This window comes from Phalaenopsis equestris, unplaced genomic scaffold (assembly GCF_001263595.1).
Source record: "Phalaenopsis equestris unplaced genomic scaffold, ASM126359v1 Scaffold000600, whole genome shotgun sequence".
NCBI classification, from domain to species: Eukaryota; Viridiplantae; Streptophyta; class Magnoliopsida; order Asparagales; family Orchidaceae; genus Phalaenopsis; species Phalaenopsis equestris.
The window spans coordinates 116,194-129,563 of NW_018165040.1; the positions used below are offsets into that span (position 1 = coordinate 116,194).

General features: G+C 35.5%; 1 protein-coding gene across 1 annotated transcript in view; it reads left to right on the forward strand.

Moving 5' to 3' along the window:
- Nucleotides 1-4,427, forward strand: part of LOC110029743 (ABC transporter G family member 42-like) — a 13,132-nt gene extending 8,705 nt beyond the window's left edge. The window contains 12 exon segments of the mRNA XM_020732168.1: nt 58-167; nt 243-390; nt 493-645; nt 762-910; nt 1,363-1,695; nt 1,822-2,112; nt 2,215-2,295; nt 2,422-2,555; nt 3,167-3,394; nt 3,487-3,658; nt 3,774-4,028; nt 4,107-4,427. Of these exon segments, the coding sequence (XP_020587827.1) occupies nt 58-167; nt 243-390; nt 493-645; nt 762-910; nt 1,363-1,695; nt 1,822-2,112; nt 2,215-2,295; nt 2,422-2,555; nt 3,167-3,394; nt 3,487-3,658; nt 3,774-4,028; nt 4,107-4,376 (2,324 nt within the window). The 3' untranslated portion in view covers nt 4,377-4,427.
- The last annotated feature ends 8,943 nt before the right edge of the window (nt 4,428-13,370 follow it).

A 13,370-nucleotide genomic window follows, 5' to 3' on the forward strand; every position in this document is an offset into this window, starting at 1 on the left:
ATATATATATATATATATATATATTCAGCTCTTGATATCTTTGTATTCATGATACAGATTTAATACCAAAGTATTGGATGTGGGGTTATTGGGTTTCACCACTCACATATGGATATATTGCTCTATGTGTTAACGAATTTTCAGCTCCAAGATGGATGAATAAATCTGTAAGTATCTCCCATGGCTTATTTTTTAATATATTGTCTTTGATAATAGAGTTAATGATCGGGCTAAATCTGCAGGCACCCGGTAAAAGCATAGGCTTGGAAGTGCTAGAAACTATTGACGTCTTCTCGGAAAAGAAGTGGTATTGGATTAGTGTTGGTGTTCTATTAGGCTCTGCAATCATTTTTAATGTCTTTTTCACTCTTGCACTAACCTATCTCAAGCGTAAGCATCAACCTAAGTTTATTCACCATCGTTTCTTTCCTTTCAATTTGAAACTGGACTAGATAAAGCTTAATATGGTTTTCCTTAATTGTTTGTTGATAGCCATTGAATCGCCCCAAGCAGTTATATCAGATGCAAAAGCATCAAATTTGGAAGCAAATATAGAGATGAGGGAGACATTGAAGGTTATGATAGTGAATGCTGACAATGATTCTTCACCTCAAGCTTTACCTATAAATGATGAGGATAATAAAAGTATGATACATTTAATACTATTATTTCCTCACCTATCTGCAAAACTTTGGAAGGACTATGGATTGAATAAAATATATTTTTTTATGTGTAACAAGCATATCAAATCCCTTGTGTAGGAGAAATGATGGGTTTACAGAAGAAGGGCCATTCATATGAAAGTATCGATGCACCAAGGAGTAGTCTTCCAAAGAGAGGGATGGTTCTTCCTTTTACACCATTAACAGTTTCTTTTCGTGATGTAAATTACTTTATCGACAAGCCTCAGGTGAGCTTTATATTTGCTAACCCTTCTTTTATAATTAAAGAACCAAAGTAGTTTCTTGATTATTTGGATGAGGTCATTTTTGTCTTAGTGTTTATAAAAATGTTAAATTAGTCGGTAGATTGTTTTTAATGGGGGCTAAAATAGTTTTCATGGGGGACTAAATTGAATGTTTTATAGATTTTGTGACTAAAATGACCACTTGCAAAGGTTGAGGGGTATGTTTTGACAAATTTCTCTTTCTTTTAGTTTATTTCACGTCATCTCATTCCTCTCAACCACAATTGTTATATGAATGATACAAAGTTGCAATTTCATTGATAGTGAATAAGCTATTCTTTTATGAATAACCATGCATTCAATATTTTAAGTAATTTAAAAGGAATTCTATCTTTTATGTTTTCTTCTAATTCTAGTTCTTAGCAAAGACTAATCTAACGAATTGTGATTCTAAGGACATTAAAAACCAAGGGGAGGCTAAGGATAGGATCCAACTGCTAAAGGACATTACTGGAGCTTTCCGTCCTGGAAACTTGACCGCCCTAATGGGAGTAAGCGGAGCAGGAAAGACGACTCTATTAGATATTTTGGCAGGAAGAAAGAATGTTGGTTACATTAAAGGAGAGATAAGAGTTTCTGGTTATCCTAAGAACCAAGCTACATTTACAAGAGTTTTAGGTTACTGCGAACAAAATGATATTCACTCTCCTCAGATCACTGTGAATGAATCATTGATATACTCCGCCTTCCTACGTCTTCCTATAAATGTTAACAATGAAGAAAAAATGGTGAGCATTTTTAATGGTTAAAATTTGATACTTGAAATCATTTGGATGTAGAGTAAGTTCCTCTTCTAATGATATTTATATTGACAATATATATTTTTAGATAAGGTTTATATTTATCATGTACAGAAATTCATAGATGAGGTGATGGAGCTGGTGGAGCTCACCAATCTGAAAGATGCCATAGTTGGCCTCCCTGATGTTTCGGGTCTGTCTACAGAACAAAGAAAAAGGTTAACAATAGCTGTAGAACTCGTTGCGAATCCATCAGTCATCTTCATGGATGAACCAACAACAGGTTTGGATGCAAAAGCTGCAGCCATTGTCATGAGAACTGTGAGAAATATAGTTGGCACTGGACGAACAATAGTCTGTACCATACATCAACCAAGTATTGACATTTTTGAATCATTTGATGAGGTAATAAATGCACATTGCATACTTTTTCTTGCAAATAAATTAGATAATATACACAAATTTGCTCATGCACTTTCATTGTTACTAACTTGACGCCTTGTGCAGCTTTTGTTGTTGAAAAGAGGACAAGTCTTATACTCTGGTCCTCTTGGTCGAAACTCTCAAAAGTTGATTGAATATTTTGAGGTCACGTTCTCAGTCTATATCTTTTCTTTTGAAAAATAATATTTGCTATCTATTTATTGCAATTACGGCCATACCTAATATGCAAAGGAAAAAAACAATAAAGGATTGTTAATCTGCAAATATTAGGCAATTCATGCTGTTCCAAAAATAAAGGAAAAAGAAAATCCAGCGACTTGGATGCTGGCCATAACATCAAATGCAACTAAAGATCATCAAAAGATTGATTTTGCTGAGTACTATCGATCATCAAATTCGTATCAGTAAGAAAAATCAAGTCCTTACTTTTATGCTTGTCATATCCATTTGAGGTGTTTTTTTTAGTTTTTCACTTCTTCATTCATTCACAGTCATGCATGCCATGTAGCATACCTGAATTTTAAATCTCAAATAGTTAAATAGTATCTTGTATCTATTTGAGGTAGAGTTCAAAAAAATTTAAAAAAAAATTATAAATCTTTTTAGGACAAGCATTATTCTTATTATAGCCTAGTGTTTATTTGTGTTTTTAATCCAGGTTAAATTCCAAAATTGTACCCCTACCATTCGGATGTGATCAATTTATTCTCAAAGTTTTACAGTGATCTAATGCAATTCTCGACTATTGAAATTTTGTCCTGGTCCTTCAGGATTGAGATCAATTTTATATAATATTCAAAACTTTTTTTGTCATACTTTCTATAGAAGAGATTAATTGGGATAAATTTTTAAGATTCGAGGGCCTAATTTGGTCACTGCAAAACTTTGGGATTAAATTAACCACATCCAAATAGTCAGGAGACTATTTTGGATTTTATTCCCTTTTAATCCCAAATTTTGGCCTATCAATCCACAATGAACTCACATTATTTTTTGTCTCATTTCATTCATATAGGCTAAATAGGGAACTTGTTATTGCGCTAAGCAAACCAGCCCCGGAATCCGAGGACCTTTACTTCCCCTCGAATTACTCTCAAACTATTTACACTCAATTTAGAACTTGCATCTGGAAGCATTGGTGGACCTATTGGAGAAGTCCTCACTACAATTTTGTCAGACTCTTTTTCACCTTTGTAACTTCTCTATTTCTGGGTAGCATGTTTTGGAAGATTGGCCAAAAAAGGTGCTTTTATCTTGATGCTTCACTCATTATGTTTAGCTGATTCTCTACAAATTCTGAACATTATATTTTTTTTTCTCTCTTTTGTAACTCAGAGATGATGCAGATGATCTTAGAATCACTATTGGTTCCATGATTATATCATCACAGTTTATTGGTATCACTAATTGCTCAACTGTACAACCAGTTGTTTCGACTGAGAGAACCGTATTTTATCGCGAGAGAGGAGCATCAATGTACTCTGTTATACCATACGCCATAGCTAATGTGCGTCAAAACCCTTTTATACATTCTTTTGTCACAAAATAATTATTTGTTGAAACGTACAAATTCTACATATTTTGAGAAAATAGAAAATTTACACAACATTGCCTTGATACAGGTGGTTGTAGAAATCCCATATGTACTCTTCCAGAGCTTGCAGTTCACAGCTGTAGCATACTCAATGATGAGTTTTGAATGGTCTGCAGAGAAGTTCTTTTGGTTCTTTTTTATCACTTTCTCCACGTATTTGTACTTCACCTACTATGGGATGATGACCGTGTCAATTTCGCCTAATCATCAAGTGGCCGCCATCATTTCATCTTCTTTTGTCTCAATATTCTCTCTTTTCTCAGGCTTTTACATTCCCAAACCAGTAAGTTTGTTCTCATAAATCATCTTATAGGCCTCCTTGTGTTTACAAGCTCATGCTAAGTAACTATTGAATTTGCAGATGATTGCAAAGGGGTGGATTTGGTATTACTGGATTTGCCCGTTAGCATGGACAGTTTACGGGCTAATTGTGAGCCAATTTGGTGATGTGGATGCATTAATCCCGGTGCCGGGGCAGGCCGACCAACCAATTAAACTGTATGTGAAGGAGCATTTTGGTTATGATAGAGACTTCATGGGTGTTGTGGGTGTGGTATTAGTGAGCTTCTCTGTTTTTTTTGCTTTTGTATTTGTTTTCTGCATCCGGTCATTGAATTTCCAGCGAAGGTGAAGAGCAACATTAATTCTTTTCAAGTGAGTATTGGATTTCTTGTGGTTTGTACTTGGAACAAAAGATATATATATATATATATATATGTACGTATGTATGTTGTGTAATTTTTTGTGTTTATTCAAAAGTTGACTTGATTAAGGTCAAGTTCAAGTTGACAAACATGTTATATGATTACTCATCATTTTAAATTTGTTGAGAATAGCAGAATTCAAGTCTCCTTTCTCTGTTTATTTTTAGGCAGAAGCCACACATATTCTCCTCTCATTCGAGCATCTTTCTATTCTAGCCTAATTCACTAATCCGATACCTAATATTTATAATCCCTAACTCTCTGCCGTCTTAAGCCTGATTCAAATAACTAGCCCAAAACTAGTTTTCCTATATCACTAAACTCAAGATGAGATCAAGAAAATTATACTTTTGTTTTCATTTCATTGACTTCACTGAGTCACTTGAAAATATATAAATTGGGGGAAAAAGAAAATTTTTTTAAGGTACCCGTTCGAAGAAATTTGATTACATGTCAAGAAAAGTTTAGTATTTGTTCGGAGTTTTATCGGCCTCTCCTCCTAGAGGAGAGCTTCATTCTTTGGAGAAGAAGCTGCAAACCTTGCCGGAACTTCGCTGGAGCTCGGACAAGCCCAGAAAACAAGTCCTCAACCTTCGTGGTGGTGAGAAATCTTGTAAACGCTTGCAATTTCCTTTTTAGAGCCCATAGGTTTGGATGTTAGAGGATTTAGGGTAAGATTTTTGTGCGCTCAGAGAAAATCCCATAGGATTAAAAGCTTTGTGTTTTCCCTCCAAATCCATAGAGCAGAACCTACCATTTTCGTTTCTAGACTAAAAATCAGAAAACGGGGTTGTACCAATCCCGCTGTTTGTATCAGTGGTTTCATTAGACATTCCTTTGGTCTTCACCCTCTCGGTCGTAGAGAATCCTCTTTGCGAGAGATTCCCCGCCTTGTGTTGTGCAAACAGAGGTGGGCGTTGGTACACCTCTCCATCGCTCGTTTACCTTAAGATACCATGAGATCATTAGGATGAGCTCGGCTCCATATTCAAATTAATCAGATTTTCATTTCATGCATGTGTTTGTATTTGCATTGGCTCGTTTAACATCTATTTTTAAATGTGCATTAAGAATATCACTTTTTGTGCATGTCTCTGTCAGCTCAACTGATTGCCCGCCTCCATCTCGATCACCTCGCCCGACTTTTCGTCGTCGATCGGCCGGCTCGGCTTGATCTACCGTCCCTCATCGACTGACTTCCAACGTAGGTTCGATTGATCACTTCCGTATACTCAACCAATCCGTCATCACCAGCCTGATTGCCTTGACCGACCCATTTTCGTTGATCGGGCGCTCTGGCATGATCTAGCATTTTCTCATTGTTCGAATACCTACGTCGGTTTGATTGAACACTTTTGTCGGCTCGACCAATCGACTATCAACGATCCGATCGTTTCGACCGATCCTTCCCCGTCGATCGGCCGCCCGCACCGTCCAAACGAATACTTTCATCGACTCGACCGATCAACAAACACTGGTCTGATTGTTTCGACCGACCCTTCTCCATCAATTGGCTGCCCACATCGGCCTGATCGATCACTTCCGTCGACTCAACCGATCGGTCGCCACCAACCCGATCGACTCGATCGACTCCATTTGACTATTGCATTCTTGCATGTCTGTTTCATACTGTTTGCATTAACACATTTTCTCCTACACCCCTTTGTACACTTGCGAGCATATGCCCTTGCACGCTCGTGGTGGGTCTATGCCCTATCCCCCCCACCCCCTACGTGTTCGCACTTACACTTGTGCACCCATGCATGTTTGCTTGCATAGCATGTTGTATGTTTGTGGTTTGCACTCGAGTCACTGCTCTTGTACACTCATCCTTCGACACTCTCGTGTCCCCCTCGTGGACGACTTGCACACCAAGTGTACCCATGGTGTGATTCTCCCCTAACGAGAATTGCATCATTTCCTTTTACGACGCCGCCTTACACTGTCATAGGCATCCCGAGGCACTGCTCCTCACACATTCAATTCCGAGTCACTGTCTCCTCGGCACACTCACTTTCAAGTTACTGCCTCTTCGACACACGCACACTCATTTGTATTGTATGTTTTGCATTCACATTACTGCATTGTCGGTGCATTTATCTTTGGTATATGCCACCGTATAATAGTGATGAATGTTTGATATCTCGTGGCAATTCCCTACACAATCACAATACACTGGGTCATGTTGCATTTGCATGTGTCCTCTGATACTCTCGACGACAAAACTAGCTCTTTAGCCAAGTGACTCTCTGTTGGTTACGACTCGACAACTAGTATTGCCCTCGAGGATGTCTCGGTGGGCAATACTAGCTATCGCATCGTGGACCAACACGTGTATGTTATGTTAAGGTTCCAAGTGGTCTAATATGTGTCATTTAGGCTTTGATCTATTTTAAAGTATAAAATTTATATTTTTATTACATATGCATTATATTTTCAAAAATCTACTTTGAAATTACTTGCATATTTAGCTTAGACCATATATGAGGTCAACCTTTTTAAAAGTTTTCTGTAAAACCTGCATCTAGTGACACCTCTTAGAATTCTTGGATATTTAGGATGCGAACGGAGATGAAGACCTCTTAAGAACATACACCAACTTTTTTGACTTAACCCTGTATTCACTTAGATGTTGTTGTAGGACACTATGCGTTAGATGACATGCTAGGCTAAGGACCAGTATGTCAGGTAATCTTTGTCGATGTCATGACTATAGTTCTCTACTGGTCTGGTTGCCCTACTCAGGCATCACTTGGTGCTACTTTTGTGTTTTTATTCGGTGTGAGATGTGCACACTAGTATGTTAGGGGTGACTTTCCTGCAGGGATTTCTGCCTAAAACACACACATATACATGTAACAGGAAGGAGCAATTAATGATTTGGATGACTAATTCTTTTCTGCAGGTGTCGCTAAGCTCTTCTCGCTATCATGGGATGTTTACTTGATGAAAGTTCTCATTGTTCTTTCTCTTATTTTATTCATTATCTTATGTTCTTATCTTCTGATTCCTCTTTTCTCCAGATCATCCATATGTTCGATGATCTGGAAGAGATATTTACTAAAAAATTAGAATTATATGACAATAGACAAACTTGTTACTTCTAAAGGAAAAAAAAGGGAAAAAGAACGAAAAAAACTACACTAATTCACTAAAAAGGGTATAAATAGGGGGAAAGGGGCCAATCTTGAAAAAACTCATTTGAAGAAATTCTATTATCTATTCAGGAAAAATTTAGTATTAGTTCAGAAATTTTTTTTATTAAAAAACAAGGAAAGTTTAAAGTACCCACCATGGGAAAATCGAGTACATGTCCAAATGATTAAGTTTTGCTCAGGAAAAGTTATGTACATATTTGAGGAAATACATGCTTGTGATTTGACCTTTTGCAAGTTCATTAAATGTCAAACGAGTCTCAAGTATGGTAGGTTACGAAGACTATTTCGTCTCCCAGCTTCAGTGTCTTACGACACTGACCAGGAAGATTTTTAAGACAGTTGGACAGCCTGTCACTCTCCTTAAAGCCCTCTAACGAAAGTAGACGCCGGGAGGCTTCCAAAAATTTAGGTGAATTTGGAATTTTGCAAATAAGTTAAGATGTGGTTTTTTTTTGTACTTGTAAAATTGCTTAAAATTGAACTATTCGAACTTATTTGGTCTTACAAATGACTTATAGGTTTGGATAATTTGCACCAATAAAATGATTTACAATGCGAGCATTTTGAACTTGCAAAATAATACAAAAATGTGAATATTTTGAACTTGAAAAATAATTCAAAATTCAGACATTTTGAATTTGCAAAATAATTTAAAGTACGAACTATATTGACTTGCGAAATAATTCCAAAAAATCGATTATTGAACTTGCAAAATGCCTTAAATACGAAATATAATAGACTGGGTATATGTTACATAAATGTCATTTTCAAATGTCAAAATAAAGATTTCATTCCAATTTCACCATCGGATTTGTAATGCAACTGCTAGTGAATAAAAGATAGTTCCTTTTAATACACAAAATGAAACTTTGTGTGCAATCAATAGATGCAATTTAAATTTTAAATAAATTTTAAAATCTTGCAATTATGCTTCATAGATTTTTTAACTCTAATATTCTTCCTCAAATGATGTGTGAGTATTTTAAAATGTGCATTTGTAGTTTATGAATGCTTAAGATGTCATATTGTGCATTTTAGTAACATAAGATATTATGTAATTGCTCCTTGGCAAATGCATCAAGCATCATGCTAGAAAACCTTGAATGAAATCAATACTATGATCACATATATGTGCCAATGTTCATATAAATGCATAATTATGGGTATGTTGAAATGTGATCACAATCTTAAATTTATAAATCCACATAGGATTCCTTGCCTATATAGTAGTGACATAAGTCTCGCTCAACTAGTCTGATTCACCTTCTCTTGAGCATAGGTGTCGACAAATTTAGTAATTTCAATAACATCCTAACCACAAAAATAAAATTTGTGAGTCCAAATCTTCTAGTGTGATCATCATCCTCATAAAGACTAGGGTTGATAAGACTAATATATTAAAGATCTAAAATTAATAAATTTCAAATAAATTTCAAACAAAAATCTTTCAAATGGCCAAACTCTCTCATGATGACCCCGTTTATAAAAAAAAAATTCAACTAGCGGGGCCTATTTTTTAAAATTAAGTTTCAAAGTATGTGTAAATAAAATCAAATGATATAATCTATGAACATGATACTCTGTAAGTACAACAAGGTTGACAAGCTTATATGCTCAATCATGTGTTAGTATTAAGTCTGATTGTTCACAAACAAGATGTAAGATAGGGTTCAAATCAAACAATCAAATCCTCAATGATAGTCAAGTTGAATGAAGATTTCAACCAAAGGAGTCTAATTTCAAAATTATGTTTAAAAGAAAATCTAAAAATGTCAAATTAAAAGAATTTTACGGATTTGATTGTTTCATTTGAATGGTGTTGGTTGCTTCATTAGTCCTCTAAGAGAGCCACGAGGAAAAGCTTAAGGCCAGATACTAAGCTCTAGAGAGAGGAGGATAGGATAGGCCTCATACAGAAATAAGGTCAACAAACATTGTTCAAATGATACAATCAAATCCATAAAGATAGTCATGCTGACGAAAATTCTCAACCAAAAAGGCCAACTTTTAAACCAACTTCTCAAAATAATAAAGTAAAGCATTCAAGTAAAGATCAATCACCTAAAGACTTAAAACAATTCAATGCATTCAAGTTAAAATCATTTAACTAAAGATTTAAAGCAAGCAAATCAAAAGTTTCAAGTTAAAATCAATCACTTAAAAGTTTAAGATAAACTTTGTCCACTCTCAACAATAGTTTGTCAATGGTAACAAATTTTTGATTTGCTTCATCTCATAAATAACAATATCATATCGATTATATCATTATAGTCTCACTCACAGAAATCTCATACAGTAAGGATGTGATATGAGTCCTCTATCTGTGTGGCTTGGTCTAACGATTTCACAAAAGATAATGGTTACGACTAAAGCCCTCTAATCGGGTGGTTATCACAAAATGCACCATTATAGTAACTGCCAAGGCTGCAGTTTACACGTTCCCCAACAGTTTTCTACTCTTTAAATTATAAATCTACTCTTTGGTGCAATCCATGTTGCTCGTGACTTCTCTCTAGAGCAGTTCTCCTCTTTGTTTGACTCATCTTCTTATTTGTGGCATGATTCATACTTTCCACACATTTTAAAAGTGTTGAATCCCTTTTGATCCTTGAATCACACCAAAGAAAAGGGAATTTCCAAGTAGAGAGAGAGAGAGAGAGAGAGAGCTGGACAACTAAGTAAGTGAGCTAGACTTCAATAGTCAGTGCATGGTTCCTAAGTTTCAAGGAGGTAGAATTCTCCTTACATTTGATACCCCCTTTCTATAGAGATGAGTATCTCTTAAAAAGACTGACAAATATATGCCTCTAAGGATATGTAAGTCTTTTTTATCACATCATCATAAAAATCAAAATCCTATCTTGGATTACTTTTTTGTAATCATTAAAAAAATTACGGACGGCCGTGATTTTTTATTTTTATAGATCATTCATATATGATCTTCAATACTCCATTTTGTTTGCTCGATCGTCAGTACTTAGGCTTCCATACTTTGCATTCTTTACTCGACCTTTGGTACTCAGTCGTTGTGCTCGGCCTTTAGTTCTCAGCCTTCGGTACTTGACATACAACCACCAATCGGCCTTGGCTTAGACATTCATCATTCAAAATCCATTCCTTACGCCTCCTGCTCGTAGACTCATCATTCCATCGATTGATGCTAGGGTAGAAGAAGTCAAGACTTACGTGTACCCCACTAGTTTGAGTAGCTGCATACGAACATGAGCTTAATGATCGAATCATGATGGAACATATTTGATCTGTGATCAACTTATATTCTATATAGTGATTGTACCTTAGTTTGATCATATAATATAAATATGTGGGTGAATTGTATTGTTGATATTATTGGAAGTATGATAGAGCAATGTTCAAAGATATATAAAGTATTAAATGGTCAAGAGAATTTTCAAATATATATCATCACTGTCATTTAGCATATGTATTCTCCCCTCTAGTGTTATTTTTGCTTGACATTTGGACCCCACGGCTTATTTTATTTTATTTTATTTAACTTCTTTTGCAACCACTCAACGATATTTGACTTGTGTGCGAAACTGTAATATCTTCTGGATGATTTTTTTGTACTTAATTATCTCATAAAATCATTATTAATTTATATTTTTGTTAAGATTAGCTGGTTTATAATACTCCTTCAAATACGGACCGAATATAATGCATTTTTTTAATTAATCATATTATAACGCTAGCAATGTCATGGTTGTATTTTATGTGAAAAAGATGCACATTGATAAGTTATAAAATATCCGAAAATGATTTTTTTAAAACTAAAAACAGAATGGGGCTAATGGGCTTGATTGATCGAACCCATCAGTCATTCACTTAGGGAGCCGGTGCTGATCAGACCAATCGTACCTATGGAAGTGAGAAGTTATAGAGCTCTTTGCTGCATAGAAGTACCTCACGAGTATCTTTTAAGCACGTTATCAATCCTGTGAGTTCAACGGTACGAGTTTATCAAGGCATTAGTATTCAACCGAGTTCCTCTTCCCACATGGAATGGTTGGATCTTCTCACCAAGCTCGGTGATAATTACATGGCCACACAATGTGAACGATCTGATTTGAGCCGATTATGGGTCGGCTCGAAATTTTTTAACAGGATTGAAATCTGATTGTAGATAGATCCTACTAAATTTCAATTTGATCCGGTGTGGATTGATCCAATTTTGGAGAAGGCTCGAATATCATTTTTGGCTTGAAAGCCAGATAGGTCCGACTCAAACTCGCCCAGCCAACCCACCAACAAAAAAAAGCATGTTTTTTTTTTTTTTTTGGGAAAAAAGGAGGGCCCCTGCCACTCAACTCAAACAAGAAGTGCCCCACCAACGAAGCTGGCAATACATTATGCATGTAAAACTAAAAGTTTAGGTGTTAAATATGTAAATACATAAGAATTTATTTCAAACCTGATTTGAGCCGAGGACGGATCAAAATTAAATCAAAATAAATTTGATCCTTTAATTTTGCTCGTTGAAATAGTTTTATCCGATTTCAATTTGAGCTATAATTCGATTCGATTTTCAAGCGATTTATGATCATTGAGTCAATTTCACAGTCATATGCTCATCATATAGTTCTTCAAAGTCGAAATGAAGAGAACTCGAGTATGTCATCATATCTGCTCTGTACTATACGATCATAACCTAGTTTTATATTTCTTTCCTTGGATTTATGCACGGTGCATAGACTACATAGCATATAAATGAGAAGAAAAATGGAAGAGGGGATGGATATGCCTCTCAATCCTATACCCTCAAAGCTAGGAGGACTCTCTCTCACTATTTCTCTTTGAGAAAGTTCTTTAACTTTTTCCCACATTTTTCTAATGATCTCTCTCGGATTGTATAAGTTCATGAATTATACGGGATCTCATGTCCCAAAAGGATTCAACAAGTTTGAATATGATATAAACTTTTCAAACAATCAAATCAACAAAATAATTACAATTTTGAAGAAACTCATCGACTTTATGAATAGCTCGCTAATTATTGAAATTTATTCCTTTGCTTTATATTTAAAATTCATTAATCTTATCGCGGACACTATCCAACAAAACTCAACATCTTATAATATTGATACGCCATCAACAAAATTCCATCACCCAAAATGAATCCCGAAAAAGGACACAAATCTCAAGATAATTTTTTAAGCAAGAAATATTCATTCTTTTGATTAAAATTTATCCAAAAGTTTGATTTCAACAAATATAATGTTAAACTGATCTGCTAGAAGAGACAAACCCAATAATAACAAAATTGGTTTAATCTGAGTCAAATAAAGCCCGACTCAAGTCATTAAACTACATTTATAAACTTTTAGTGTATAATTGAAAGATCAAATGTATTTGAAATATGACAAGCTTATCTTTAAATTGATTTTCTCAACAAGACAAATCAGATGAGTGTAATATTGCTCTATTCTATCATCTTTTAAGGAACTCAAAAGTTCACCAAAGGCTGCCCGATCATGAGTATCTCTTCGGGCTGCCCGATGGAGTGGTATAAACATCTTCCTTACTTTTAGATAGAGAGGCCTCTCCCTGACTCTTTAAATAGAACTCTACCCTCTCTTTTGGAGGGGACATAGACCTAGAGCCAGAAGAAGAGGTGTTTGGAGGAGCTATAACTCAGGATTGTTTCTGCAAGAAGATTTAGCGGATTTAACCCGCTCCAGCAGTTGTCAACTACTGTCGAACACTCTCTCAGAGCAAGTATCTACCACCGTTAGCAATCTTATACAG